General features: G+C 41.4%; 1 protein-coding gene across 2 annotated transcripts; it reads left to right on the top strand.

Annotated features, from left to right (window-relative positions):
• The first annotated feature begins 669 nt into the window (after positions 1-669).
• rem2 (RAS (RAD and GEM)-like GTP binding 2) lies at positions 670-26,848 on the top strand. Of its 2 annotated transcripts, XM_061798084.1 has the most exons (6): positions 670-735; positions 810-1,102; positions 3,678-4,011; positions 6,328-6,401; positions 19,236-19,413; positions 24,947-26,848. In XM_061798084.1, exons 2-6 carry the CDS (start codon positions 1,091-1,093, stop codon positions 25,267-25,269), a joined length of 921 nt encoding a protein of 306 aa, XP_061654068.1. In that variant the 5' UTR covers positions 670-735; positions 810-1,090; the 3' UTR covers positions 25,270-26,848. The 2 variants fall into 2 exon arrangements, with proteins under 2 accessions (XP_061654068.1, XP_061654066.1); XM_061798082.1 differs by having other exon boundaries at positions 684-1,102.

Genomic DNA, 26,848 nt, shown 5'->3' with positions numbered 1-26,848 from the left:
TAGTGCCGCCCTGTGCTGTCGCACAATTTCCACCACTGACAACACGTTTTAGTCATCAGTGCGGGTCAACGGCACAACCACACTACGCCACCCGGAAGAATCCTGGTACCTACAACTTCACAAACATTATTAAAAGGTCAATATGGCTACATTCACACTGCAGGGCATGATGCCCAATTCAGATTTTCTGTTGAATCTGACCTTTTTATGTAGTCTTTCGGAGTACAAAAAAAATTGCTTTTCCGTCCAGACTGCAGTTGCACCGGGTACGTATCGGTTTTATATCCACATACGGCCTTTGTGGAATTAAAACAAATAAATAAATCGGAATCGAACTGTTCACATTGACATGGAACAAAATATCAAATACATGACACATATTGGCAAAAAATTAAAAATAAAAAAATAAAAAAATCGGAACTGACCCGCAGTGTGAACGGAGCCTGCTTCTCTTCATGTTTGAGGTGCAAAGTTGACCTCATTCAAATGAAGAAACTATTATAACCTTCACTGATGGTACATCACTTTGGCTCCCTCTGCTGGTCTTCTTTTTTTCTTTTTCTTTTTTTTTGCCTGGGAGCAAAACGGGGAGAGAGAGAGAGAGAGAGAGAGAGAGAGAGAGAGAGAGAGAGAGAGAGAGAGCGAGAGAGAGAGAGAGAGCGGCGGGGGGCGGGGGCCAGGTGGAGTATTACTAGAGGTGGGGAGGTATTCGCTCGTTGCTTCACGTTCAAAAAGGTAAACTAGTAAGAGATGTGATGGATTGCTGATGGCTTTCTCTCACCTCCATCATCTTATTCCACACGGAGAAGCAGGTGCTGTCGGTCCTGCAGCCTCCTCCATCCTTTCCTTTCCACGTCTCTCTCCACGCGCCGCGCCTCTCCTTCCAACCACCGGATTCTACGTGCGGTAGTCAGAAGAAAGGCAGATGATGATAAAGGAAACGCGGAGCAGCTTGTTATCGCCCCGCGTGCTGACGCCGAAGTGCTTGTGATACCGGCACTGCATTTAAGCGCAGATGACTTGAACCGGCCACTACACGCGAGGTGGAAACTACAGCCCTTGTTCCCTCCAGAGATCATTCTTGCAAACCATGGCTGACCAGGTAAGGCGACACCTTTTATTTTCCACCTAGTCGCACGCACAAACAGAAACATACTCTAAAAAAAAAAAACAACAAAAAAAAATAAAAATGTGTGTGTGTGTATGTAAATATGTATATTGCACACCTACTTGTGTCTGTCTTTGTGTGCTAAACTACAATTTATTGTGTGCATCTCCAGGTTCACTCATGTGCATGTTTACAAAAGTACTCAGCAGTGGCGTGACAACTGTCAACTGTTTTGCTTTGATCAATCCAAATGAATAAAGATAACGCATGTTAATTTATTCAGCGTTCCATCGCCTTTAAGAAACTCCAGAGCTGCCTTACGCCTTATTCTGTCTGTGCAACAGCAGCAGCAGCAGCAGCAGCAGCACACAAACATTGGCTGGAGAATTAAATTTGCATCGTGCACTGTTGTTTGCCCTAGTTTTTCTCCAGCGTGCAGAGAGAAGCAGATTAACCCCTGACAACTGGCACAGCCTGCTGTCAGGGTTACCTCAGCGTGCACGTATGGCTCCCCTGAGCCTGCTGACAATGGAGGCCATGCTTAATTGATTAGCCCTTTCAATTAACCTAAGTGAGCTAGCTGAACTAAGCCTCTGCGTGGCAAAATAAATACTACTACTGTGCAAATATACTTGCATAATACAGACTAGTATAGTATCATGTGGTACACTAAAACGATACTATAGTTTACTAGTTAACATTACCATGAAGGTAAAGTAACCCTGCGTAATTCATATTACCATACATTCATATGCTATTGCTATTTTATATATTTTTAAAAAATTATACGATTATGCTAGACTGCAATAGTCTTCTATGCTTTTCACTGAAAATTCCTTTACTATGCTATACCTACTACTGTATACAGTTTGACCTTATGCAGGCACGTGCACACAAAGACCCCAAGTGGTGCTCAAGCATCTGACTTTTTGCCCGGGATGAAGAAAGTGCCCTTTTTGCTGCAGCCATTTTTTTTCTTCATTCAAATATACTAAAAAAAAAAAAAAAAACTCTGTCATCAATTCCACCTAAAGTGTTTCGACATTTGAGGGGTATGTATTTGAGTCCTTGAGACAATTGCACATATGCTTTTACCTTGATTTATTTGGGCTTATTCAGAGGCACTTCGAATGGTGGCAGGTGTGTGCTGACTCCCAATGAACATGAGTTTAAATGTGATTGCATAATTCTGAACACAGCCCTATCCCCATTTACAAGAGGATTTGTGCACTTGTTATCACAGTCATGTCATAATTTTTTTTTTCAATTGAGGTGTGATGGTTATCGGTTAACTATAGTGAAAAAACAGTTTTAAAATGATCTTGGTCTCATTTTTGTCTACAACAAACGGTGTATAACACCATTTAAACAGGGGTGTGAAGACTTTTAATATCTACTATAGCTTCCCTTCACCTCCTTTGTTAATAGTTGTTTTAGTGACTGTGTTGATTGTGTTAACAGAAATAAATACAGAAGTAAAACATACTACTGTTCTTTTTTCTTCGTAGAATGAATACTTTGGTGATGCTTGCCTTTTTTGGAGCTTGAGCACCTGCCTCCAAAAATGTCCATGCACATGCCTGCCCTCACACATATTACGCCATCAACACGTCCTTAATTACTTAACATTACACATCACTTTATACATCAATACACATAATTAAATGTGTCAATATGTGTTTCCCAATGCTTTAAGATGCAGTAGTATACAAAAATAGAAGTTGTGCAGTTAATAAAAGCAGTTCATTCTTGATACGCTATGTTTGTTCACACTTTGTGAGGGGAGGTGTTGATTCACTATTGTTAGTGTATAAGTGAAAGGAATCAATTCCATTATGTTCCATTCCCTCTAATCGAAGTGTCACTATTGCACTTGGCTTTGCCCTATAGGCAAATATTTGTTGCAAGTGCAAATGCAAATGCAAATGCAAGTGTGGGCCTCTGTAAGACAAACATTGATTTTTGTGTCAATATTGATGAGCGTCTCCTTTACCTGACCTGCTGCAACTGCAACACATGCTTTTATATTTGCATTTTCTCAGTCAAGGTATAATTTTGGACTACAGAAGTGTGTTGTTGTTGTTTTGTTTTAGTTTTAAACCTTTTTCACCTTTTAATCTTGGCATTACGACATGATGTTTCGATTTTGTTCATTCTCTCTGTACAATAGAGTCGAGCTTAACCCATCGTTACGTACATCGTTATTACGTCCTTATTTTTCTATCCCGCCTTTGTGTTTTGTTCTTTGTGCCCTCTTCAGCACTTGTTTCTTGTCTTGATTGCCCCTCTCCTTATCAACCTGCTGCCGTTTAACGTCCTCATACCTTCAAACATTCTTTCAGCAGCTACTGATGATGCACAATGTCCAACACACTTCCAGCCATTCTTTCACCCTCGCCGACATTCATCATTAACCTACTTTGGGATTTTACATAGAGCAATATAGTACATACAATAAAAATCCCTTCCCCCACTCGAGAGATAACATTTCAGTGTCACACGTAGATCTGTAAATGAAAGTGAGCACTGCCTCTGACATGCTTTATTTTTTTCCCCTAAACCTGTGTAGTACAGTATGTTTCTCACCACGGCACCCCCCCTCCGACGCGGAAGCACACCCCTTCCCGTCAAGCACCAGCTGCGGAGAGAAGAGGCTGTATCCGAGGACTGTGATTGGATCCCGGGATTGGAGGAACCTGCCACGTTGCCTATCAGTGACACATTGCCTCGTGATGAATCGTTCAGTCAAACGTCAGCACCCCAGTCAACCTACCACAGTCATGGAGGGGCACTGAAGATTGTGCTACTGGGACAGAATGGCGTGGGCAAGTCTTCACTGGCCTTGTCACTGGCCGGCCAGTCGGACAGATCCCTGTCTGTAGACTCTGAGACCCAAGCATGTGGTAATTGCTCATACATGTGTTGCTGAGTTTGCATACATGGAATGTATCTCCCATCAGTCACAGCTTGAATTGTGTTTGCCAAGAAATTGCAGGTTTTTGGGAATTCAATTCAATCATTGAATTCTTTTATCCTCAGAAACTGACAATGAATCTGTATTTAAATGTTTTCCATGTTTAGAGACATCAGCTAATAATTTAGTGGTCTGGTTTAAAACCTTCAAACTCCAACTACTGTATATTGGCCCTCTCCAGGAAACGTACTGAAAGACAAACTGCATACTGTAGATACCGCAACTGGTGAACTAATGCTCCAGGTTAGATATTGTAATTTCCCCACCACTCATCTAAACTCAGGTAATTACTATATGAACCGTCTTATTTGACTAAAAAAAAAAAAAAAACTGTGAGTACGGTCAATTTACACTGTGGTGAACATGCTGAAATCCCCTCCTCATCACGTGACCTTGTTTAGTCAATAGAACTGTCTGTCAAAATGCAATGTTAATAATCAGTCCTCAACCACCCATTTATTGAATCCTTCCATCACTGTCGCCGAGGGGCATCTACCATCTTTGCACAGTGCTCAGACTCACAGCACAAAGCATTTATCACTGTGCACCACTTGGTTACTTTATGCTTGATAAATGGACAGAAATGTCTGCTTCATCGATGCGCACTGGTTATTGATTTGACTTTCCTCCTGCAAATGTGTGTTGGAGTGTTTAGACCTACTCTCTACATCCAGTATGATAAAGAAGAAGCAGCTTGTGCTTAATTGGCACTTTGTGATCATTGGTGCACCTTCATGTCAGATTAATGAGTGGATAAGCACTTTATGGCAATTAAAGCATGTCCTGAATGAGTAATTACCAGTTCAAGACAGCACTGGTTAACACCAGGAGTTGGAACTTTAAAATATGTCATCATGTCATCCTTTTTCGTCCTTCCAGTGGGTTGGGCATTAACATGATACTGTCAAAGCTATAATAACGGAGGTTGCTGGCTGTCTGGTTAGTTCATCTGCCTCACAGTTCTGAGCACCAGGGTTCAAATCCCGGCCCCGCCCCGCCTGTGTGGGGTTTGCATGTTCTCCCTGTGCCTGCGTGGGTTTTCTCCGGGTACTCCATTTTCCTCCACATCCCAAAAGCATGCTGGTGACCAGTTCAGGGTGTGCCCCGCCTCTCGCCCATAGTCAGCTGGGATAGGCTCTAGCACACCCGCGACCCTAGTGAGGATAAACGGTAAGGGAAATGGGTTGATGGATAATAACAGAAGCTCTTATACAGTCTTTAAATCAATTTGTCAAAATAGCTGTAATATTATGATGATTACAGATTTCCCAAAGAACAAAGTCAGTCCTAAAATTGAAAAAAGATGAATATCTGGCAAAGGATCGCCCAGCACCCACCAACATACCATACCATACCCCACCCCACCCAGTATAAGAAATTCTCACATACTGATATATATATATATTATTTTAAATCTGGCCAATGTGACAAACTCTCTTGATAACAGACACTCTCCAGCTGCATTCATACCATCACCACACCCGCTCACTGCCATATATAAAAGGCCATTAAAAAAACATGTTTGGATTAGACAGTGAAGCAAATTTCTTATGACTTAGATTGGCTTTTTCTGAAATGGCAATGCAGCCTGAAAAATGCGGGAAGTTCTCGATTTACGAACGGGTTCCGTTCCTACGCTGTCGACGTAACCCGAATTTCCGCGTACGTAATCTTTCCATCTCGGCAAGGATCGAAGAACGTTGCTTCGTGATCGCCCCTATCCCCTCATGGGGGCGAAACCCTTCACATGCGCTAAAATACGGGCTTTGTCCTTAATAATGGTCGCCACGCTTGACCGACTGAAGCCTAAGTCTTTACCGATGTTTGTCGGTGTCTCTCCTTTCTCCGATCTTTTTATGATGTTAGGCTTCGTTTCCATGGTAATTGCTTCTCTTTTGGCTGGACCAGCATCGCTAGAAGACCCAGCTTTCTTCTTTGGGGCCATGTGAAAAAACGAGGGCGAAAAAGGCAAAGACAGAGACAAGCACTATGCATTAGCTAAGCAGAAACACTATGGTGCTGGGGACAAAATGGCGGACGAGGCACGGGCGTCGTAAAGTCAAAACGTTGTAGGTCGAGGACTTCCTGTATTTGTTGTAGTCAGCAGGTGAGGCAGTTGACATTTCAATCAAGTTCAGCTGCCTTTATCCTGCACTCATATTTTTGTTTTGCTGCATGTTATTTTCCATACTGACATACACACTGACTGAATATTTACTGTACTTGTTTGAATACTTGCTTGCAGGTGAGGGCTACGAGTGTACAGTCACAGTTGACGACGAGGACAGTAAAGTCATCATTTTTGACAATTGGAAACAGGTGAGTCAGTTTTCATCTTAACGCGCCAGGCGCTTTACCTCAATACATTGAGTCCTTCCCTTTGGGATCTTTTATCTCAAAAACTGCTCATTTGCATCCACTATATGCACAGTAATCGACCATTCAAGATACAGTACACGCAAGGTATTTAAGTGCAGTAAATATACGCATTCCATGGTATTCATTGTAGGAGCGTGTTTGTGACTTATCCATGTGCTAAATTCTGAATTCAACGTGTTGGATGTGGTGTGCAAGGGTTTACATCTAAGAAATGCAGTTAAGTGCAAAAATATAAATAATTTTGAGTTAGTCTAGTTTTTTGATAAATTTTTATGTGAGCAATGACAAGAAATGGCAATATTAAAAGACGTGTTTAAAGATTAGTATAAAAAAAATAAAAAATTTACATTTAGAAAAAAAGAATGCAGAATCAGAATCGTCTTTATTGGACAAGTATGTTAAACCACGCAAGGAATTTGTCTCTGCTAGCTGGAGCCACTCCTATGACAACAAACAGCCGCTATGACAAAATATTCATTTAGGACATAGAAACACAATTACGGAGAGTCATTGAGCAATGAAAGCGTACCAGTAATGTGGTAATAATGATGAAATGACAATTGTGAAAATAATGCAGTCATCGATCAATTTAAAGTGACTAATAGTGTGATAATTGTGCAAATGGTGCAGAGAGTTCTCGAGCACATAGTGGCCACTAGCAATCAACAACAGATATGCAAATAATGCAGAGTGACGGGCCTACAACAGTGAGTACAGTAATAATGTAGAAGAGTCCCAACAGAGATGTGCAAATTGGCGGCATGTCACAATGGAAATGGAAATCAAATGTTTACGAAGTGAATTGCAAGAGGGAAGAAACTGTTGGAATGTCTGCTGGCTTTAGCGTACGTTGTTCGATAGCGTGTGGAGCACCCTCCCACTTTGGGCGCGGCCTGGGCTCTGCTTTAACTAGGTGGCGCTGTTACCTGAATCGATAAACTTTTAACGGTTAATTTTAACTGGGGATATGTATGAATAAGTAAGAAACTAATATGTATAATGCCACAGTATATAGGAAAAACAATGGAGACTATAGGTTCAAAACGTAGGATCCGTTGTACAATTAAGACAAAAAAAATCTATTCTTAATACACCCAATTCACAAAATTAATAAAGTTACGGCTTACAAAACAGTAAATGGTCAACTGTGATTATGGCATTGAAAACCAAGTACCAAATAAACAAAGAAATGTGGGCCCACACTCACTCACAAGATACTAGTACCACAGTCCAATGCACATAGCAGCCCTGATGTTCGTCGTGCACAAATTTTATGGATTGAGTACTCAGAGGTCCCGTGAGAGAGTGGAGGGTATGTAGGAAGCAAGAGAATGGAGGAAAGAGTACCCAATAAGAAAGGAAAATAAAAGATAAATAAAAGAGGCAAAGATCAGACATGCAACCACCAAAGGCATGAAAAAGGTGACCAAAAAAAGCCTTTTGTCTTTTATTTGAACATAAATTAAGCAATCTGGAAGAGTCTAAAGAGTACAATAAGGCAAAAAATAAAATAAAAAATCTTCACGCAGAAAAACGTATTTACACCAGTCAAGTACATGTTTATGTACAAATTTAAGATTCAAATGAAATTTGCCTCATTTCTTTGCTTTTTTTTGTTTTGGCGTCCAACTTGCGCCAGGCCCATCTCCACCTGCACCTGATGCCTACTTCGGGGCTGTGCCACAGGAATAGCATCCTCCTCTTTCACCGCTCTCATTCTGGAAAAGAATTGACTAAAATCATTATCTCTTTCACTTAATTTTTTCACTATTACGAACTTCAGAGGCTAATCTCAAATGCACCCTCCAGGAAAATATGAAGTACAATATTTTTCTGTTTTTATTGGCCAGTTCTGAATTTGGAGTTAGTTCATTCTGTGTTTTAATTAATGAATTAATTAAGATGAATGACAGTGTGTATAAAGTTCGCTAACAAGGCGAACGTTACTGTAGAAAACAGAAATTAAAGTGAGCTAATATGAACTCATTTTAGTTAGCGCTTTTACATTGTAACTTGAATAACCCGTTACTTATATATTGTAAATAATCCTGAATTGAGCTGTATCTTATCCTCAGGACATCATGCAATGCAATTTATTTATAATTATTAATATTTATTATTGTTCATTTATCCGCTGTTTATGAATGATATGGATCAGCATCCACTGGCTCAATCAAAAGCATGAAGTCATGAATGCCTATTTATAATCTAATTGGCCAGTGGTGTGGATCAGTCCGGATGTATCCTAGTCCAGATGTCCACATTGGCCTTCAGGGGCTCCCCCCCTTTGATTTGAAATTATTCATGCTCAACTTTGGGATCTCCAGTGAAAGCACGCTCAATTCGCCTTTGAGCATTGCCTTCTTGTCTCTCTTCTCTCTAATTAATTTTGACTTTTTGTTGTTGCTGTCCTATCTGAATCCACTCTTGCTGCTTTACATCTCCATTCCGCTTGCCTTTTTTTTTTTTTTTTATGTTAAAACTCACTGAGTGTTGATTACATCGTTGTTTTCTTCCCTGTGCGTGTTAATACAAGGCGAAGGTATTAAGGCTGAAGCAACGGACGTGGGCCAGCAGGACACGTGGACAAACTCCAGAGCCGTCATCAGTTGGGGAGGGTGGTGAGGGGACTGGATGGCGTCCTAAATAATCCACCAATGCATGCCCATATTTTTTCCTTTTTTTGGATAAACAGCATATACGAGTATAATCCCATGTGACAAACTGTGGGGTGTGCGCAGGCAGAGACTGCACGTCTCTATGACAAACGACGTGGCCTCGACCGTGATGCCTCCAAGTCCCGAGTGCCAGGGTTTGGCGAGCTCCATGTGTGGTCCGTGGGATACCCCAACCTATACTAAAGTCACCATAGCAACATCCAGCTACACATACTCACACTTTTTTTTTTTTGCTTATGTTTATACTGAGCTGACTCAATCATGCATAAAATCATGCTCGGCACCAACTCTTGACTGCTTCCAGTGTGTGAGTAGCAGCTATTCTTGCCATGCAAACTGCGAACAGAATTGGAAAGTTGTCACATTCTCCTTCAGTGATTGTTCCTTCAAGTGCTTTTTTTTTTTGGAGTTGTGCTGATTGACACACGAAGGGCTGCACTGTAGTCATCAAGATTACAACCGTAGTGACTGAGCTAACGCAACTAAATACTTAACAGTGCTGTGCCAACAGACGGTGTGTGCACGTATGAGCGACACTGTCTTTTACACGTGCAAAAGACATCAGTGTACACACGAATGGAGGTCAGCCTGACGGTAGGGTGTTGTTGATGTCACAAGGCTGGAACAGTTTAAATAAGTCATCCATAATCCTAAAATAGAATCACCGAGGCTTGGCCTTGACCCAGCTGGCCAATAATATCCTCTGCATGTAGATTAACTTTACTTATGTGATGTCGGTCTTTGAAAAGAGAACATTCGCAGTCAGTTGGTTAAAGGACCATGAGAAAAATTTAGGTCACTGTGGACCAGAAGGGTCCTTTCCTGTGTTAATCACACGTTTGTCACTCATTTGCATTTAATATAGTATTTATAGTACTCCAGTTATTTCAACCTCATCTTTCAGAATTTTCCAGTATTATTCGATGGATTCAAATTCTAACATGTATTCATGCCAAGCAAAAGGTACAGCCTGAGAAATGTAGGACAGTGATGCTGATTTGCAGCAAAGAGTGAGAAGAGTCATTTGTTTCAACCCTTAAGGACCAGATTGTTCATTATGTTGACGCCAATTAAAGGGAAAACGGTCAGAATTTGAAAGAAGTTGACTGCTGCTTGAGTACATTTTTGTCACTTGGGGGGGGGAAACTAAACATTGTTTTACCACCAGGGCATGGAACAGCTGTGGGTTTTAAACGTTGAGCAAGCTCAGTCTTCATACATGATTTTCTTTTTCATAATTTGTTATCTTCCAGTCTTGGGAGACTTGTTCTAGACTATTTACACTTCCCAGTTTCTCGCCCTAATCAATAGAAACTATTACACTTCATCACTTAGTTTTACTTTCCACTGGGAGGTTGAATCCTTCTACTCGTGTCTTCTGTATATGCCAAGAAGATCAAAATATAGAAATCTCAGTTGGAATATCAACTCTCAGCTCTCAACGAAGATGTGTTTAATTAGTCTCTGCTGAAATGTACCTTGTTTTGTTTTGTTAATTAGAAAAATAATATTTTTGTTTAATGAGGGCATTGGAGTTTGGCAAGGGTAATGAAAACATACTTTGTTTCCTGTATTTCAAACAACCAACCATTTTTCGTGTTGTACTTGTCACAAAGACTTTTGTATTATATTAGAGATGAAAACGAGTGAAGAGACGATGGTATTTGTTTAATGCCGGTGGCTATTTGGGTTGGGATATTTGGGAGATTTACACAAGGCATGTACCGTTTCAGTTCCCCCCCCCCCCCCCACCCAAATCTCAATGCCTAAAAAAATGTGAATACGTAACTGCCAAAATCGTAATACCTCCCACTGGGTTTAAATTAGATTTAACCCAATACTGCAGATCAAAAGATTTTACTTTTTTTTTCAAGCTTTAATGTTTCACTTTATCCTGAAGGGCAGCGCAGTGTGTAGTGATTTACGATTAATAATCGAGAGGTTTTGGTTTCTAACCTCTGAGTGGTGTTTCCATGTTCTACCCGCGCTTTGCATGTTTTTGTCTCCAGCTACTCTGACTTCCTCCCACATTCAAAAAAAAAGTGTGAATAGTTGTTTGTCTATATGTGCCCTGTGAATGGCTGACAGCCAGTCCAGGGTAAACCCTGCCCCTTGGCCAAAGTCCGGTGGGACAGGTTCAAGCTCACCTGTGACCCTAATGAAGACATGCTGTATGGAAAATCGATGGATGGATGGATGGGTATGAAATAACCTTTTACCTCCTACCACAACAAAGTTGGTCACTCATCATTTCTGAATGTGGTAGGGATTTACTAATACTGCAACCAGATGGAGGGGGGGGGGGGGGGGGCAGGTTATGCGTCACTGCGAGCCAGATGGCCTCTAGTATTATATTCCCTAAGGGGGTGTTTTCTCTGCAGCAGTAAACAAGGCAGCGAAAAAGAAGAAGATATTAACTCAGCATTCAATCCACTCCAAGCATTGTCATCCTATGATGAGATCTCAGCTATGTGAATAGAGCAACGGCCTCGTCTGTGTTTCCTCACAGTTGAGCTTCTTCTCACTCCTTATTTCTCTTCCCGCTGTTCCCCCACCCCCGTCCACTGTAAAACTCAATCACCTTATTTATCATAGTCATAACTTTTTTTGGGGATCTACCCGCTTTCGACTTTTTATTTCGAAAAGCACTCAGACAGACACATAGAGCAGGTTTCAAGGAGGCCAGCAAATGCAAAGTGCATGTTCTTAATTTTGTTTGAAGAAGTGAAATGGTAGCCACGTCATCAGAATGTCTCGTAGGCAACTGACCTTCCGTCTCCATGTAAAAACCTTACGTTTACTTGTTGTGTTTCATAAATTACTTGGGAGTCAGTATGTAGCATCGGTTTCGCTTCTGTGTTTTGGAGACGGATAACGTTGTGTAATGCACACAAACGTGCACATACAAACTCTAAAATTAGCTGAATAATAGTGTAGTGGAGGAGTTATGTGCAATGCAAATGATGTCTGATCATTCATTTTCCTCAATTCAAGTTTGTGCGTCACTGTGTTGGATTGTGGGTTTTTGGTGACTTGGGGGTGGATCGGTTTATTGTTCTCGATGGAAAAGGAAGACAGCCTGTATTTGTCCCTGATTGGTATCAAAATAATTCTCCCATATTTGACAGTCTTCTTGGAACTTGGAATCCACTGCAGTGCAGCAGTCACAAGAGCGTCTTCCTTCAAGCTTATAAAAATGTACACATTCGAGTAACCTCTAGTTTAATGTTTAAAAAGAGGCTGGCTTTTTCCACAATGACATCATTGATGTCAGCCTTGACATCTATCTGGATATCGAGTACAGAATATGACCAAGATTTTTTTAAAGATTGCCAGACTAATAGAATATAAATAGATTTGAAATAAATCCTAGTTAATGTTTTCTCATCTATGTCTGCAGCAGAAACAGACCCATTCTTTGAACCGTTTTCGACTGATTGGCCTGTCTGACTTCACTGTGAGCCTGTCATTACAAAAACAACATTTATCATTGTATTGGAAGCCCAGTACAATTTCTCCACAATATCAGCAACAACAAAAATATTTTTTTATCCATAATATCAACACCATCAATTTGTCTAGCTAACTGCAGCTATAGTATGTGTATTGACACAATTGTGCCCTGTCCTGCAATGAGTGCATTTCAAAGATCCTATTCAACTATATTTTCAAATAAACAACTGCACTCTATGTATTGGATACTGGTGATAATTTGACGCATTATTTTTTAAAATATGGTTCAGTGTCAATGATCATTTCCAGGACATAGCCCATAGCAACAATTTCCATCAAAATATTATTATTAATTCATAAAAGTAATTTAGTCCAGCCATATATGTAAACGTAGGTTTGCATACAAATCGGGTATCGCTACTTTGACTGTGAACTTTTAGCTCAGAATATATTGGGAATGTGTAAGAATTATGGTTCAATATGAAACATTAGATGGAATATTCAATGAAGACATCAATCAATTCAAAATCAGGATACTGATGCTCTTAGATCGATGATACTACACAACCTTAAAAGGATAACTACATTTTTAACAATACAATTACAGTAGGTTTAGGTTTATGGGCACTCCGAGTGTCGTGCAGGTCAGTTGAACTGTAAAGGGCTTTTTACCAAACATTTGCCACAAACCTAAAAAAGTAAAATCAATTCAATAAGAAACTTCAATCTCAGTCTAACTCCTACCCCAATGGAATAATCCTAATTTGGATGAACACATAATAGTACAAGGTGGTCAAATTCATTTTTTGTCACGGGTCACATTGTAGTGATGGCTTCCCTCCCTGACATTAACGGTGGTCCGGTGCGACGAGGCCGCTTGTGTCGTGCCCCCACCTACGTATAGACACCGGCTCGCTTGGGCCAGTACAAATTTCGTAATCACCGAAAAAGTTTGCCGAAAAATAATTACCCTCATTTAATATTTAAATCCAAGACACACGTTGTTTTAGAAATGGCCATCTTAATGCTAACAGTCAATGGAAAACCCTATTGACGCAAATATTAACATTTGGTCACAGGAAGGATTTACATTCAAATAACGAATATTTACACAAAAACACCGTAGTAACACATACAAACAGGTAATATAACAGTAGTCACGGGCATATATTCTTCCTAATCTGTGAGAAACGAGTTTATTAATGTTATTTTGCAACTTTCTTCATCTACTCTTATTATCAAACAGTAAATGAGTAGCTCAATGCATGCATCGCACCACACTGCCCCTAAGAGGCGCGTACAGCAGGAACAGCAGATACAGTCATTGACTGTATAAAAAGACAATCTTTTTTTTTTCCTGACTGTGACATGAAATCAGACTAAACTTTGCTTGTTTTAGGTCAATTAGGATTACCAAAATTATTTCTATTTGCTAAATGCCAGAATGAGAGGATTTTTTTTTAGACAAATATAATAACAATATAGTTATGGCTAAAAGCATTAGCATGTTTTTATCCATCAATGCATTTATATATTCCTCAGAAGTCGCAGGAAGAACATCCTGTGCTGGGCCTTTTTGAGGATGGAGTTGATGTTGGTCTCCCTCTTAAGGTCCTGAGAGACTGTAATTCCCAGGAACTTGAAGGTCTCGACGGTTGACACAGGGCAGCGAGACAACGTGAGGGGCAGGTGTGGCGAAGGATGCCTCCTGAAGTCCACGATCATCTCTACAGTCTTGAACGTGTTCCAGGTTGTGTCGGGCGCACCACAGCTCCAGCCGCTACATTTCCTGTCGATATGCAGACTTGTCACAGTCTTTGATGATAACTGTGGTGTTTTCTGCAAACTTCAGGAGTTTGACTGCTGGGTGCGTTGCGGTGCAGTCGTTTATGTAGAGAGAGAAGAGCAGCGGAGAGAGGACACATACTTGTGGATAAGGTGGTGTCCCCCTGCTGTGTCCTGCCCATCAGGAAGCTAAAAATCTACTGGCAGATGGCAGGCGAGACACTGAGCTGGAGAAGCTGAGCTGGAGAAGCTTGGAGGAGAGGAGTTTGGAGATGATGGTGTTGAACGCAGCACTGATGTCCATGAACAGGATCCTCGTGTAGGTCCCCGCGCCGTCGAGGTGTTCTAGGATGAAGTGCAGTCCCATGTTGACTGCATCATTCACAGACCTGTTTGCTCGGTAGGCAAACTGCAGGGGTTCCAGCAGGGGACCTGTGACGCTCTTGAGATGGTCCAGCACAAGCTGTTCAAAGGACTTCATGACCACAGATGTCAGGGCAACAGGCCTGTAGTCATTCATACCCAAGATTGCAGGTTTCTTGGAGACTGGGATGATGATGGAGCGTTTGAAACAGGATGGTACTTCACACAATTCCAGAGATCTCTTGATGATCACTGTTGAAACTGGAGCAAGATGGTCTGCGCAGACTTTGAGGCATGATGGGGACACAAGGTCTGGGCCCGCCGCTTTGTTGTTCTTTTGTTGTTTGAAGATACGTCTCACATCCTGTTCGTGTATGGTCAACCCAGAAGGGGGAGACAGAGGTGTGATGGTGGTTGGTGGTGCGGCTGGGTGGGTGCGGGGTGTGAAAGTGTCATTTTCAAATCTGCAGGAGAAGGTGTTCAAATCGTCAGCTAGTCCTTTATTGTTCTCTGCTTGTAGTTGGTTAGCGATTGTAATCCACTCCAGCCTGATTTAGGTTAGCAGTAAACCTATACAGGGCTCTATCTCCACTTCGATAGGCGTCCTCTTTAGCCTGGCGACGTTGTTAAAGTTTGGCAGTAAACCACAGCTTGTTTTTATTGCACGTGCAAAATATCTTTGTTGGTTCACACGCTTGCTTGATTCTTCTCAAATGCTTGGCAGCTAATGTTTTTCTCTCAACAGGTTTCTAGTGACCCTGTTGACTATTCATAACAAAACATTTGATGGTTCAGGCTGCAATATCTTAGATATTTCAAAAGTCCTGCATCCCTCTGAGAGACTTGATAATTTTTGCCTTTTTAGAGTCAATAAAATCTATTTTTTTGGCCCACTTTGCCTAAAGAAAGTGTAGGCTACACCTTTCTCATAACCTCTTGGTGGTGATGGCATATTGGAATGAAAGTGTACAGCTTTTTCATGACTTCTAGATGACGGCATATATTTATGAAATGTGAAGGTTTTTTTCAATTTCCCCTATACCTATGTATAATGCCCACTATTGACTTTTTTTTGGGGGGGGGGGGGGGGTAATGTGCATGATACACGAGAAATGACGATACTTGCCTAATAATTCTGCACATGGTGTACCGTTGGATTACTTAATCTAACTGTTTACACGAGTAGTGTTTTGTTTACATTTCTGCATGTTTTAATTTGTTATACATATTTTATACCATTGTATTGTCACATGTATACAATGGAATTGATTTGAAAGAGTTGTTTCAATAACTCACAATTATATTATTCAATAGCGTACACTACAAAATACAGTTTTTCTTGATAAGCAAAATTAAGAGATAATTTTGAGAGACCAAAAAAAAAGGTTCTCTTTATGCACACATGTAACTAAAATGCACCGAACCATGGCCCGAAAACCGAGGAACAGGAGGCACTGTAGGTTACCTGTACCATCCCACTTCTAATTCGTACATACCCACCTCTAACATATAGTTTATCTGAGATAAATAAAGAAAAGTGTTCAAAAAATACATTTACTGTGTGATCCAGGAAAATAAAATCTCCTTGGCAGAATACTGTATTTTTGTTGTGCTTATTAATGTCGCACTGGTGCATTTTTTTTTTTTTTTGTTATGTTTGTTTGTTTTTTTCCCCCCCTGTTTGTGAGTTGGTTCTAACGAATGTGTAATGACAGATGGTCTGCTCTTGGTGAACAGAGAGAAGCTGCTTTATGAAGAGAAAAAATTTCCAAGGGTTGGCACGGTCCTGAGTTACTGCCTATGATTGCATTTACTTGGTTTCCTATGGAGCACTACATCAGACTCCCTCTTTGTGTTTGTACACCTTTGCATGCATCTCCGTGCGATGCCTTTCGCCTAGCTTGTTTTCATTCTTCTTCCCTCATTGAGACAGTGACAGGTGGCCAGTGGTGGCCTCCTCCCGTTTGCTCCTCTTGTCCTTTCTTGTGCTCCATCAAACAGATTGCCAAGACACTCCCTACAAATATTCTGCTCCAGGGTCTGCTCTGATACTACTTGGCCATTTGGGAGATGGTGAATTTTTCAGGCGTTGGGAGCTCTCTTGAGACAGGAATTTACATTGGGGACTTGATGTAGGGCAAGGGTAGTCACACTCTTACACACATATACAGTACAGTCAAGATGCAGTCCAAAGCTACCAGGAAGATACTATTTTCTCTGCCAAGGATGTTACATTATTTGTTTGGATTTGTTAGAAGCATTAAGAAAAAACTAGTCAATCAATTTTGACAAAACTGTATTTAGTAGTTGGGTGTGAGCAAACAAATAACATAATAAGTGTTAATTTTACTTTTATTAAGATTTGGGATTTATTTGTGATTTTTCCTTCTATAATTTTTTTCCCCTTCAATACACAAAGGGGGGTCTCACACAGGTCGGCATTCAAGCCAGGACCGCCAATGGCTCCAGCTCTCCTGTGACCCTAATGAGAGCAAGTGTGGGAAACAGATGGATGAGTCTCTGTGAAGGTGTAAAATTAGGTTATGACCCAAATTTGAATTGTTTAGCCTTGGCCAACATCTGCCCAAACATTCATGATGGAAATCATTTTTGAATGTTTTTTTTTGGTTATGTGTCTTTCTATGTGAGTCTGCCCCTTTTGTACCATTCAAGTTATGAAAGTGTTTATGTTCGAATAATAATTTTAAACTAGACTATGACATGATTGTTTTTCTCCCTGGTGTTACATTATGGAGTCTGCTCTCAGGTTTCTATCAAGGGGAAGAAATTTGTTTGCATCGACCAACTGTAGATTTAGCTAGTTGCAGTGTGGAGAAGCTCTGCTGGTGGAGATGCTTTGAGAATTGATTGATTTTCCCTTCTGAGAAAGAGAAATAGTGGTCCTAGCTCCGTAAATTCTTATTGCATTTCCTGGCTTGCTCTCATATTCCCTGCCTGTCGAACTCGGCAGAGAATGTAAGAATGAGTCATGTAATGCCCGCTATTTATGAAAAGACACCAAAATAAAGAGGAGATCAGGGCAGGGCACACATAATCAAACAACCACTCCCACTCACGTTTATACCTGCGCGCAATTTAGAGTCTTCAGTTAACCGACCATGTATGTTTTTGGGATATGGGAGGAAACCGGTGTACGGAAAACCCACGCAGGCATAATGAGAACATGCAAACTCCACACAGGTGACTCCACAAACTCCACATAACCTGTACCAAAAATACGAGCACAAAACATGCATCCATCCATCCACTTTCAACACCTGGTTAGAGTCACGGGGTGCTGGAGCTTATCCCAGCTGACTTCGTGCAATAGGCGGACTACACCCTGAACTGGTCGCGGGGCACATATAGACAGGGTGACCATTCACTCTCACATTCACACTGAGTGGGAACTGACCCCACACTGCCCACACCAAAATCAGGCGAGTGTACCACTACACAATCAGTGACGCACAAAACATGACTGTTACTAATGTATTGTCCTTCCTTTTTATTCTTCTTTGGGGTCTTGGAAGTTGGCAAACCATCTTAATAGGAGATTACTACCACCGCCCAATATTGACCTTCCACGATAAGGAAACCAATGTGAATTGATGGTGGCTGAAGGTTGTGAAGTGTTCTTCTGCCATCTAGCGGTGGGGGTCTGAAGCGGACTCGTATCTAAAATTTTACTTGTATCTCAAAAAAAAATTGGTCAAGTGACAGCTCGTGTCTCGAGAAACTTGTAAGGCACCACTGTACTCAGGAATTGGTACGGCCCCTGCTTTATGGGAGTATGCTATAAGAGCCGGACGCACACACACACACACACACGCACACACACACACACACAAGTATGGCGGCATGGTGGCACGTGTTAAGAATCAGTTTAAAAATCAGTTAAGATGTTAGAAATCGGTACGTCTGTACTCCGCTGGTGTTGATGACCCTCTGAGGACCTTGGTGTTCCTGCTCCAAGACACAAACAAAAACATGACCCATTTAACAAAGGCGTAATATAAGCCTATATTCAGTAGTTGATCGATTCAGGGCCAGAAAGCAAGAAAAATGGTCCTGAGCAAGCCCAAGTGAGAGTTTCTGCTCAAGCCACTCTGGCTAATTGAACCTCTGTGATTAGTAAGCCCCATCGCGATGTTAGCGGTCAGTGCTAAAAGGGCCAGGAGATTCAAAGTGAAGCGTGACATGCATGAAGTCAAGTATAACATAGCTTCCTCTGCCTCATGTCATAAGACAGCAGCACCACACACCTATTACCTTTCAGTGGACAAGTTCCAACAGAGCAAGGAAACTTAGTCAAGGACTCTTTGCCACTTATGTTGATTGATTCCACGAGATGTTGTGCTATGCATTTGAGCCAAGTAATATTCCACCCTCATCCATCTGCCACTGGATATTAGCTTCATGCATGTAACAGGATGTAATGCCAATCTTTCCTGCTGTTATGCTGTTTTATTAATGCACAGGTGCGTATTCGCAGGACCTCTCCACTCTACAGTGTGATGTGTGTATCCTGGTCTTCTCCGTGACTGACAGGCGAAGTTTCCATCGCACCGCACAGCTCCGTCTTCTCCTCAGGGAGTCGCAGGCTCACACGCCAATCATCCTGGTGGGCAACAAGAGCGACCTTGTTCGCTCTCGTGAAATCAGTGCTGAGGGTAGGTACGGCAAATGGAAGCTCTCATGTCCACCTGCACACAAACCCACCCCTCCCACTAAAAGCCATTATCCAATCATGGTTTATAGCATGATATCTCTCCACGTGCAGGCGCCTAAATGCTTTGTTTTTTTCCACATCAACAGCAGTGCACATTGGTTTGTGTTACAGGAGATAGTGGTATTAAAGTTCATATATATATATATATATATATAAAAACACATTCCTTCCCGGCCACAGTTACTGCCAAAAAAAAAACTCTGTCCTATCCGTCATTATCCCCCCTGTGTCAGTCTATTATAATTACCTCCTACCATTTGTCTAAATTAAATGATGGTATAAAAGATAAAAGTGTGCGTCTGAGATGTCCTTAATGGAGTTCTCATTTTGAAATGGAACAATAAAGAAGTCAGCTGGTGACTAATGAAATCAACCAGTAACTTTTATTTAATCTCAGTCTTCAACACTTAAGTCAGCGGTCTGAGCGTAATGCAATTGTATTCCTCTTTTGGAAACTAAGTGGCCATTTCATTTCTGCCCCCCTTATTAAGTATTAACTTGCCGTATCCAATAGGGGTGAAATGGCTGGGGGAAAATTTTCAAGATTGATGATTATGATGGAAATAAAATCATAAAAATGACTTGGAGAAATCACATCAATCAATCTTGATAAGACGCTGTCCCAAAAACCCCTCTTGAAAGAAAATCTGTAATGGTTGTAGGATGAACAAACATAGTGGGACACAGGGACGTTAGACGTTCTGGAGACAAAGTTAGAGAGAGCAGACTTCAATGATTTGGACATGTGCAGAGGAGAGAGAGAGTGAGTATATTGGTATAAGGGTGATGAGGATGGAGCTGCCAGGCAAGAAAGCTAGAGGATGAGCAAAGAGAAGGTTGATAGATGTAGTGAGGGAAGACATGAGGGCAGTTGGTGTAAGAGAGGAGGATGCAGGAGATAGGCTTACATGGAAAAGGATGACACATTGTGGCGACCCCTAACGGGACAAGCCGAAAGGAAAAGAAGAAGGAAGTGTCCAATCTCATCGAATGGCAATGACGTATGGGGTCCCTCAAGAGTCAGTTCTTGGACCCTTCCTGTTCAGGCTGTATATGCTACCCTTGGGTCAAATTCTTTAGAACTTTAATGTTGACTATAATAGCTAGGCAGATGACACAGTTATATCTAGCAGTGTCTCCAGATGACTACAGTTCAACTGAGGTGTTGTGTCCCTGTCTAAAACAGATAAATAACTGGATGAGCCAAATTTCTTCAATTAAAACCACAATAAAACTGAGATAATTGTTTTTGGTAATAACGAAAAGAGGATTTCTGTGAGTAAATACCTGGAGTCACTCTCTTTAAAAACCAAAGACCAAGTCCGAAACCTTGGTGTTCTTATAGATTCCAACCTGACTTCAACAGTCATATCAAATCAATTACTAAAACTGCCGTCTCCCATCTGAAGAACATATCCAGGGTGAAGGCTTGCATGTGTCAAGCAGACCAGGAGAAGCTCATCCATGCTTTTATCTCAAGTAGACTTGACTATTGTAATGGTCTTCTGACTGGACTCCCTAAAAAGAGCATTAAACAGCTGCAGCTCTTTCAGAATGCTGCATCTCGGGTTCTGGCCAGAATAAAGAGGTCAGAGCATATTACTCTGATTATAAATTCTTTACACTGGCATGAGTGTTTACTTCACAGCTTTGTCATGCGGCGTAGTCTTAAATTATTACTGCCCAAACATGGGATATTTCAGCCCACTTCTAAATTGAGAAAACACCTTGCGGTAAATTGCAGATGTTTCTCTCTCTCTCTCTCTCTGTCTCTCTCTCTCTGTCTCTCTCTCTCTCTTTCTCTCTCCCCGTCTCTCTGTCTGTCTGTCTATTTCTCTCTTTCTCTCTCTCTCTCTCTCTCTCTCACTCTCTGTCTCTCTCAGATGCGCACACACACACACAAACACTGTTTCTGGAGTTAATCCTTCAGATGGTCACTGGGTTTTTTTAGGTTAAGCATGACGATGATGACTTTAGGGTTTTTTGCAAAAATTTTGGTCATATTCCAATTTGCACAACCTCTAACTTTAGAGCCTCCCTCTTATATTGTCAGCTCTTCTTTCTTTCTTTCTTGAGATACAAACATCTTTTTTCACGACATTTTTTTTCTTCACACAATGCCAAAACACATCAGGCCCTTTATCCGTCTTCCAGTCATCCTTCACTTCGTCCCCTTCTCTTCACTTGTGGCTTCTCCTCCCACAGTTTTATCTCCTTTTGGCCTTGTGCTTCCTCTTTTTGATTCCTTGCTTTTTCTCCTTTGCAACCCCCCTACTATGCTATTTAACTAACCACTATTTTGCACCTCCCTCCCCTCTATTCACTCAATCTCCAACAGCGTTTCCCAAACACTGTTATCAACAATATATAAGACTCAATTCAGTTCAATCAGCTGTTGCAGGTACTAAGATAACCCTGCCAATGTGGTTTAGGATGTTCTTTCCTCGTATTAAGTGACGGTGCCGAGGTCCGACAGCTGCTGTGATGCTGGATTATTAAACCCGGATTAAGTCTTGTTCTTTATTTGTGTTTGGTTTGATATTGGAATTTAGTAAACATTATTATTATTATCGACGGCACGGTGGACAACTGGTTAGCACATCTGCCTCACAGTTCTGAGGACCGGGGTTCAAATCCCGGTCCCGCCTGTGTGGAGTTTGCATGTTCTCCCCATGCCTGCGTGGGTTTTCTCCGGGTACTGCGGTTTCTTCCCACATCCCAAAAACATGCATGCTAGGTTGATTGGAAACTCTAAATTGCCCATAGGTGTGAATGTGAGCGCGAATGGCTGTTTGTTTCTCTGTGCCCTGCGATTGGCTGGCGACCAGCTCAGGGTGTACCCCGCCTCTCGCCCGAAGATAGCTGGGATAGGCTCCAGCACGCTCGTGACTCTTGTGAGGATAAAGCGGTACAGAAAACGGATGGATGGATTATTATTATTATATATTTTTTGGTACTTTGTAATCTGGACATAAATTAGGTAGTTGAAAAATGCAAATACCGATTTTAATTACTGTTTTTTATTTTTAGGGTTTTTTTTGGGGTCAAAATCGTCTGCATTGCCAACCATTTTATTGGTGCTGATAGGGGCTTTCTGTGAGCATTTGAAATCATCTCTCAAGATTAATACATGGGATTAAGGGAGAAAGGACTCACCAATCCAGACACAAAATGTGACCTTTCTCCTGCAAATACATTACAGAACTGTAATTTGAAGCAATTGACTGAGGTTGGCCCACAAAAAAAAAATAATAATTGTAATAATCAGCCTTAAAAGAATTTTCATGTGCGCTAATGGCACACCAGCTGCTCACCGCACGTATTGGAAGTGCTCTAACCAGAGATGAGCGAAGGCAAAAGCTGTATAAAAGTATACAGGGAAAAAGGAGCAAAAAAAAAAAGAAAAGTTCAATGGTCTGATTAAGATGACATTTTAATGGTGAACAATGCATGTACAGTACCTATGCTCTTCATTGTATCCAAGATGATTTGGATTGAGACATTGACTCACTCAACCACCTCTTTATGCAGGAGAGCAACATCAGATGTTCGAAATCATCTTCTCCTTGGAGAATTTGTCCTGCACGTCCTCATCCAGTTTAATATTCACCTGAGAGTGTCCAGAGTTAACATATGTATCGTAAAAATGTACGATTGCAGAATTGTACGCATTAAATGGGAATGCTAAAAATACAGACAGCGCTTAACTGTTTGTGAAAAATAGAATCACTGCATAACTTGCAAATCAACTTCAAGACTTTCTATGTTTGCAGTGACTAGGACCTCTACTTGTGCAATTATTTGATCAAAATATTATATATTGGTTAAAAACAGGAATGTTCAAGAAACCATATTATAGTTTTTTTTGTCTTCTTTTTTTTCAATTTAAAACACTTCCCAAATGTGTTAACATCTCTGTAGCTGAGTTTACATGGAGAATTTTATGTCATTCTGATTGAAGATCTCTGGTCAACTGTTTGCATGTGGCGTCACCGATTGCGATCGAGTTCCTGCATATACAGTACATGATGTGCACTACATTTAATCGGAACAGCCATGTGACATGCACACTTCGCCGTTAACGTCTTGTCATTCATCAAGATTGAGGTCTGTCGTCTAGCACAGTACTTGGCATTGTTTTAATATGTTTGCTTTCAACACGCTTGACAAAAACAACTTGTAAGTAGTTTGTAGTCTGTCAGCGGCCGCCATATTTACACAGTGCGCAAACGATGACATCACCCCGCATTTACTTCGGGAGGGATCATGCGTTGGCAGCTTTTCCCGGCTCTATTTCAAATGATGGTTTACATGGTGAAAATTAATTCTGATCTGTTTGGCAACAGGAATATTTCACCCCTGTGAAACTAAATGAAATTCCATTCGGATTGAGTCTGTTTATTCCTATTCCTAAACAATTATAATCAGAATAGAAGCCTCCATGTTGTTTTTGTTGTTTTTTGACCAGGACATACAGTGTTTTGTTTTGTTTGTACTCTTTTTCAAACACCATGACAATAAAGATTCATTTGACTGACAAGTTTCCATCAAAATACACCAATGAGCAAGAATTAGAAAACACTTTACACAATGTATTTTTTTTTTTGTGATGCTGCAATTACTCTGTTTTGCAGGGATGGCCCTGTGTCATGCGCGTCAGTGACTGTTATCCCTGCCCCATATACTGCTGAGCCAATGGCGAGGAAGGATTTCATTACCATAACGACTAGGGTCATGGATTGAATTTTCCACGGTGGAGTCAGTACTTCATCAGCAAGCCGCAAAATTACAATAATCAATTAGTGTGTGCCTCTGTGTCATATTTGTATTAAAGCAATTTTTAAAAAAATATGTGATAAAGAATAATAAAGAAGTGTTGTTCACAAGAATGCCAAATTGGAATGTATACAAATTTTGCCAAGTATATGAAATTAGGCGTCAAAATGGTCAGAAATTGAGACATTCTCTCAGCTCTTAGATGCTGTGGGCGTGTCCACTGCACAGGGCAGGGGGCTGCAAAACGTTCCTAAACTGTCAATCAAATATGTCCGTCTCGCATGTGCCTACACATCCCTACATGTCTGAGCCCCAAAAGTATACCCGATAAAAGCCTCCGATGACTGGAATACATCCCACCGAGTCGTCGTGGGGCACTCGCCGCCAGCAAGCTCACAGGCTAACAGGTGCACAATGCAAACTGAGCTACCTTTAACTGTGGGGCCATTGTCTTGGAGATTAAAAGAAACTCACTTTCCAGTGTACATTCGCCGCCAGGATAGAGACGGAGAGCTTTCCAATATTGCACAGCTATTTCCCTTGTTTTTCCTGTGTTGGCATTTTTGTCAGATTTGCTGAGCTTTTGAGAGATTGGCGATTATTTGTGAGATACGCTGCATCTTGCATGAGTTTCTGTAATCATTATCAGCCAACATGTGAATGCTTTTAAAGGTCACTTTCTCCTCTTTTTGCACCAGAGGCCCAATCCAGCGCCATGATGTTCGACTGCCACTACCTGGAGCTCTCGGCCTCCCTGGAACACGGCACCAATGAGCTGCTTGAGGCGGCCGTACGAGCTGCAAGGGGCGACTGTGTTGGCCCCAACTGGGCTGACGGTGACCCCAGTTCAGGCCGCAGGGAAAGTCTGACCAGTCGGGCCAAGCGCTTTCTGGCAGGGCTGGTGCCACGCTCCTACGGACGAGAGCGTGACAGGGGACGCTACCGAGAGATGAGCCGCCACCGAGGCAGCAAGATCCTTCGCCAGAAGTCTCGCTCCTGCCACGACCTCAGCGCACTGTGACATACATCCATGCATACAGGCTCAAGACACACTCCCACACATGTACACACACCAGAAATGCCAGATGGGGAGGTGTGAAATATCAAAGGGAAGACGAGAAATAGGAGCAGGAATGTCAGGGAGATAGAGAAGGCACAAATGCTGAGCACATGCATTCTCAGGTCCAGGCTGAGGGGTCCCACATGCCGCAGGTCCTGCCATTTGGACATAAAGCATTGGATTTAAAGGGGTACTGATGAAAAAAAATACCCCAAATGGTACACAGCTGGCTGAATAGATTTTACGGACGGACGTAACCTTGAACCATCGTACACAAAACCCAAATCAGAAACTGTTGCAACAGTATTGCAAACAATAATTGCTATTTACTTTTGACTTTTATTACACAGACAACAATAACATACCACATTTCATGGTTCACCGCAACATTTCACCGAGTTTTCGTTTTTAAGATTAATTTATTTCTTTTTATTCAGATTACTGCAATAGCCTATATTTTACAAAGAGCATGTATTTGCAAATGTTCAGGGATTGAAGACAAGTTACAAAGTAGTTCAAGTGTGAATACGTTTTGTTCTTTTCTTCAGGAGCGCAGCCATACAGGGTCGTTACAGTATTTACAAAACAGGAATTCATATTGTTTCGACAGTAGATCGAAAAAAAAACACTTCTGTCCCAACTTTTTCTGATTTGCGGATCAACCGAGGATGGCATTACATTACCAACCGATAAGTTGCTGAGCTCGGATCAGCACATGCTCTAACCTGATGGGAGGTGCAGAAAGGACAAAAAAAAAGGACAGAAAGACGGATGGAGGGGGTGGATGTCACAAATAGACACACACTCAAGTAGCACTCACTGATTACGTAGACTGATAGCAACCTAATGTAAACATTTTATGGATCCTGTTTTATAGCATGCTCAGTAGACAGCTGGCCCTCTAGGTTAATGGATTTACTGTACCTCGCTGGCCAATAGGTAAGGCACAATCTAGCTAGCAAAACCATCGCAAAGGCAAGACCCTTTATTACCCGTCAATGTGTTTGTATCCCTCTCTACATCCTCTGTTTCTGTTCCAATACCGAGTTGAAAAAGTGTTAATCCTCGTCAGGCACAACATGTTACATTCATCTGTCATTGTTGCCCAAGCCATATGCTTGCTGATTGGCCCATAAGCAATCAGCACAGAGAACCCTTTACTGCAGGAAGTGGAGTCACGAGTGGAGGCAAAAAAAAAAAAAAAAAAAAAAAAGGTTAAAAGGGTTTAGGAAATAAATAAAACTGAACTTTCAGTCAAGCGTGACACAAAACGTTTAGCCTGATCGTAGACATTGACGAAAAAAATGATCAAACCTCAACTACCTGTGGATGTTTGATTATTTTCGTGTTTCTCTCTCCATTCACTGGCATTATTATTGTCTATACTCAGACTGTATGCTGTGGGGGGCCTCCACGCAGGTGAGCCAGACAAGGAAGTTCTGGATACGATATCTCGCGTGAGGTGCCGTCACCGACACAGGCCCACTTGTTTGTCACTTGTCTTTCCACTGATAATAAACTTTTGTTCGACGTCCTAATG

The sequence above is a fragment of the Phyllopteryx taeniolatus genome, chromosome 14 (genome assembly GCF_024500385.1).
Source record: "Phyllopteryx taeniolatus isolate TA_2022b chromosome 14, UOR_Ptae_1.2, whole genome shotgun sequence".
In the NCBI taxonomy this organism is placed as follows: domain Eukaryota; kingdom Metazoa; phylum Chordata; class Actinopteri; order Syngnathiformes; family Syngnathidae; genus Phyllopteryx; species Phyllopteryx taeniolatus.
The sequence above is the reverse complement of the archived record's forward strand: the minus strand, read 5'-3'. Positions and strand labels throughout refer to the sequence as shown.

Coding starts and splice junctions, on each gene's coding strand:
- rem2 (XM_061798084.1), top strand. Junction 6,402..19,235: donor TTTTTGACAATTGGAAACAG/GTGAGTCAGTTT, acceptor GCGTATTCGCAG/GACCTCTCCACTCTACAGTG. Junction 19,414..24,946: donor TCGTGAAATCAGTGCTGAGG/GTAGGTACGGCA, acceptor TTTTTGCACCAG/AGGCCCAATCCAGCGCCATG.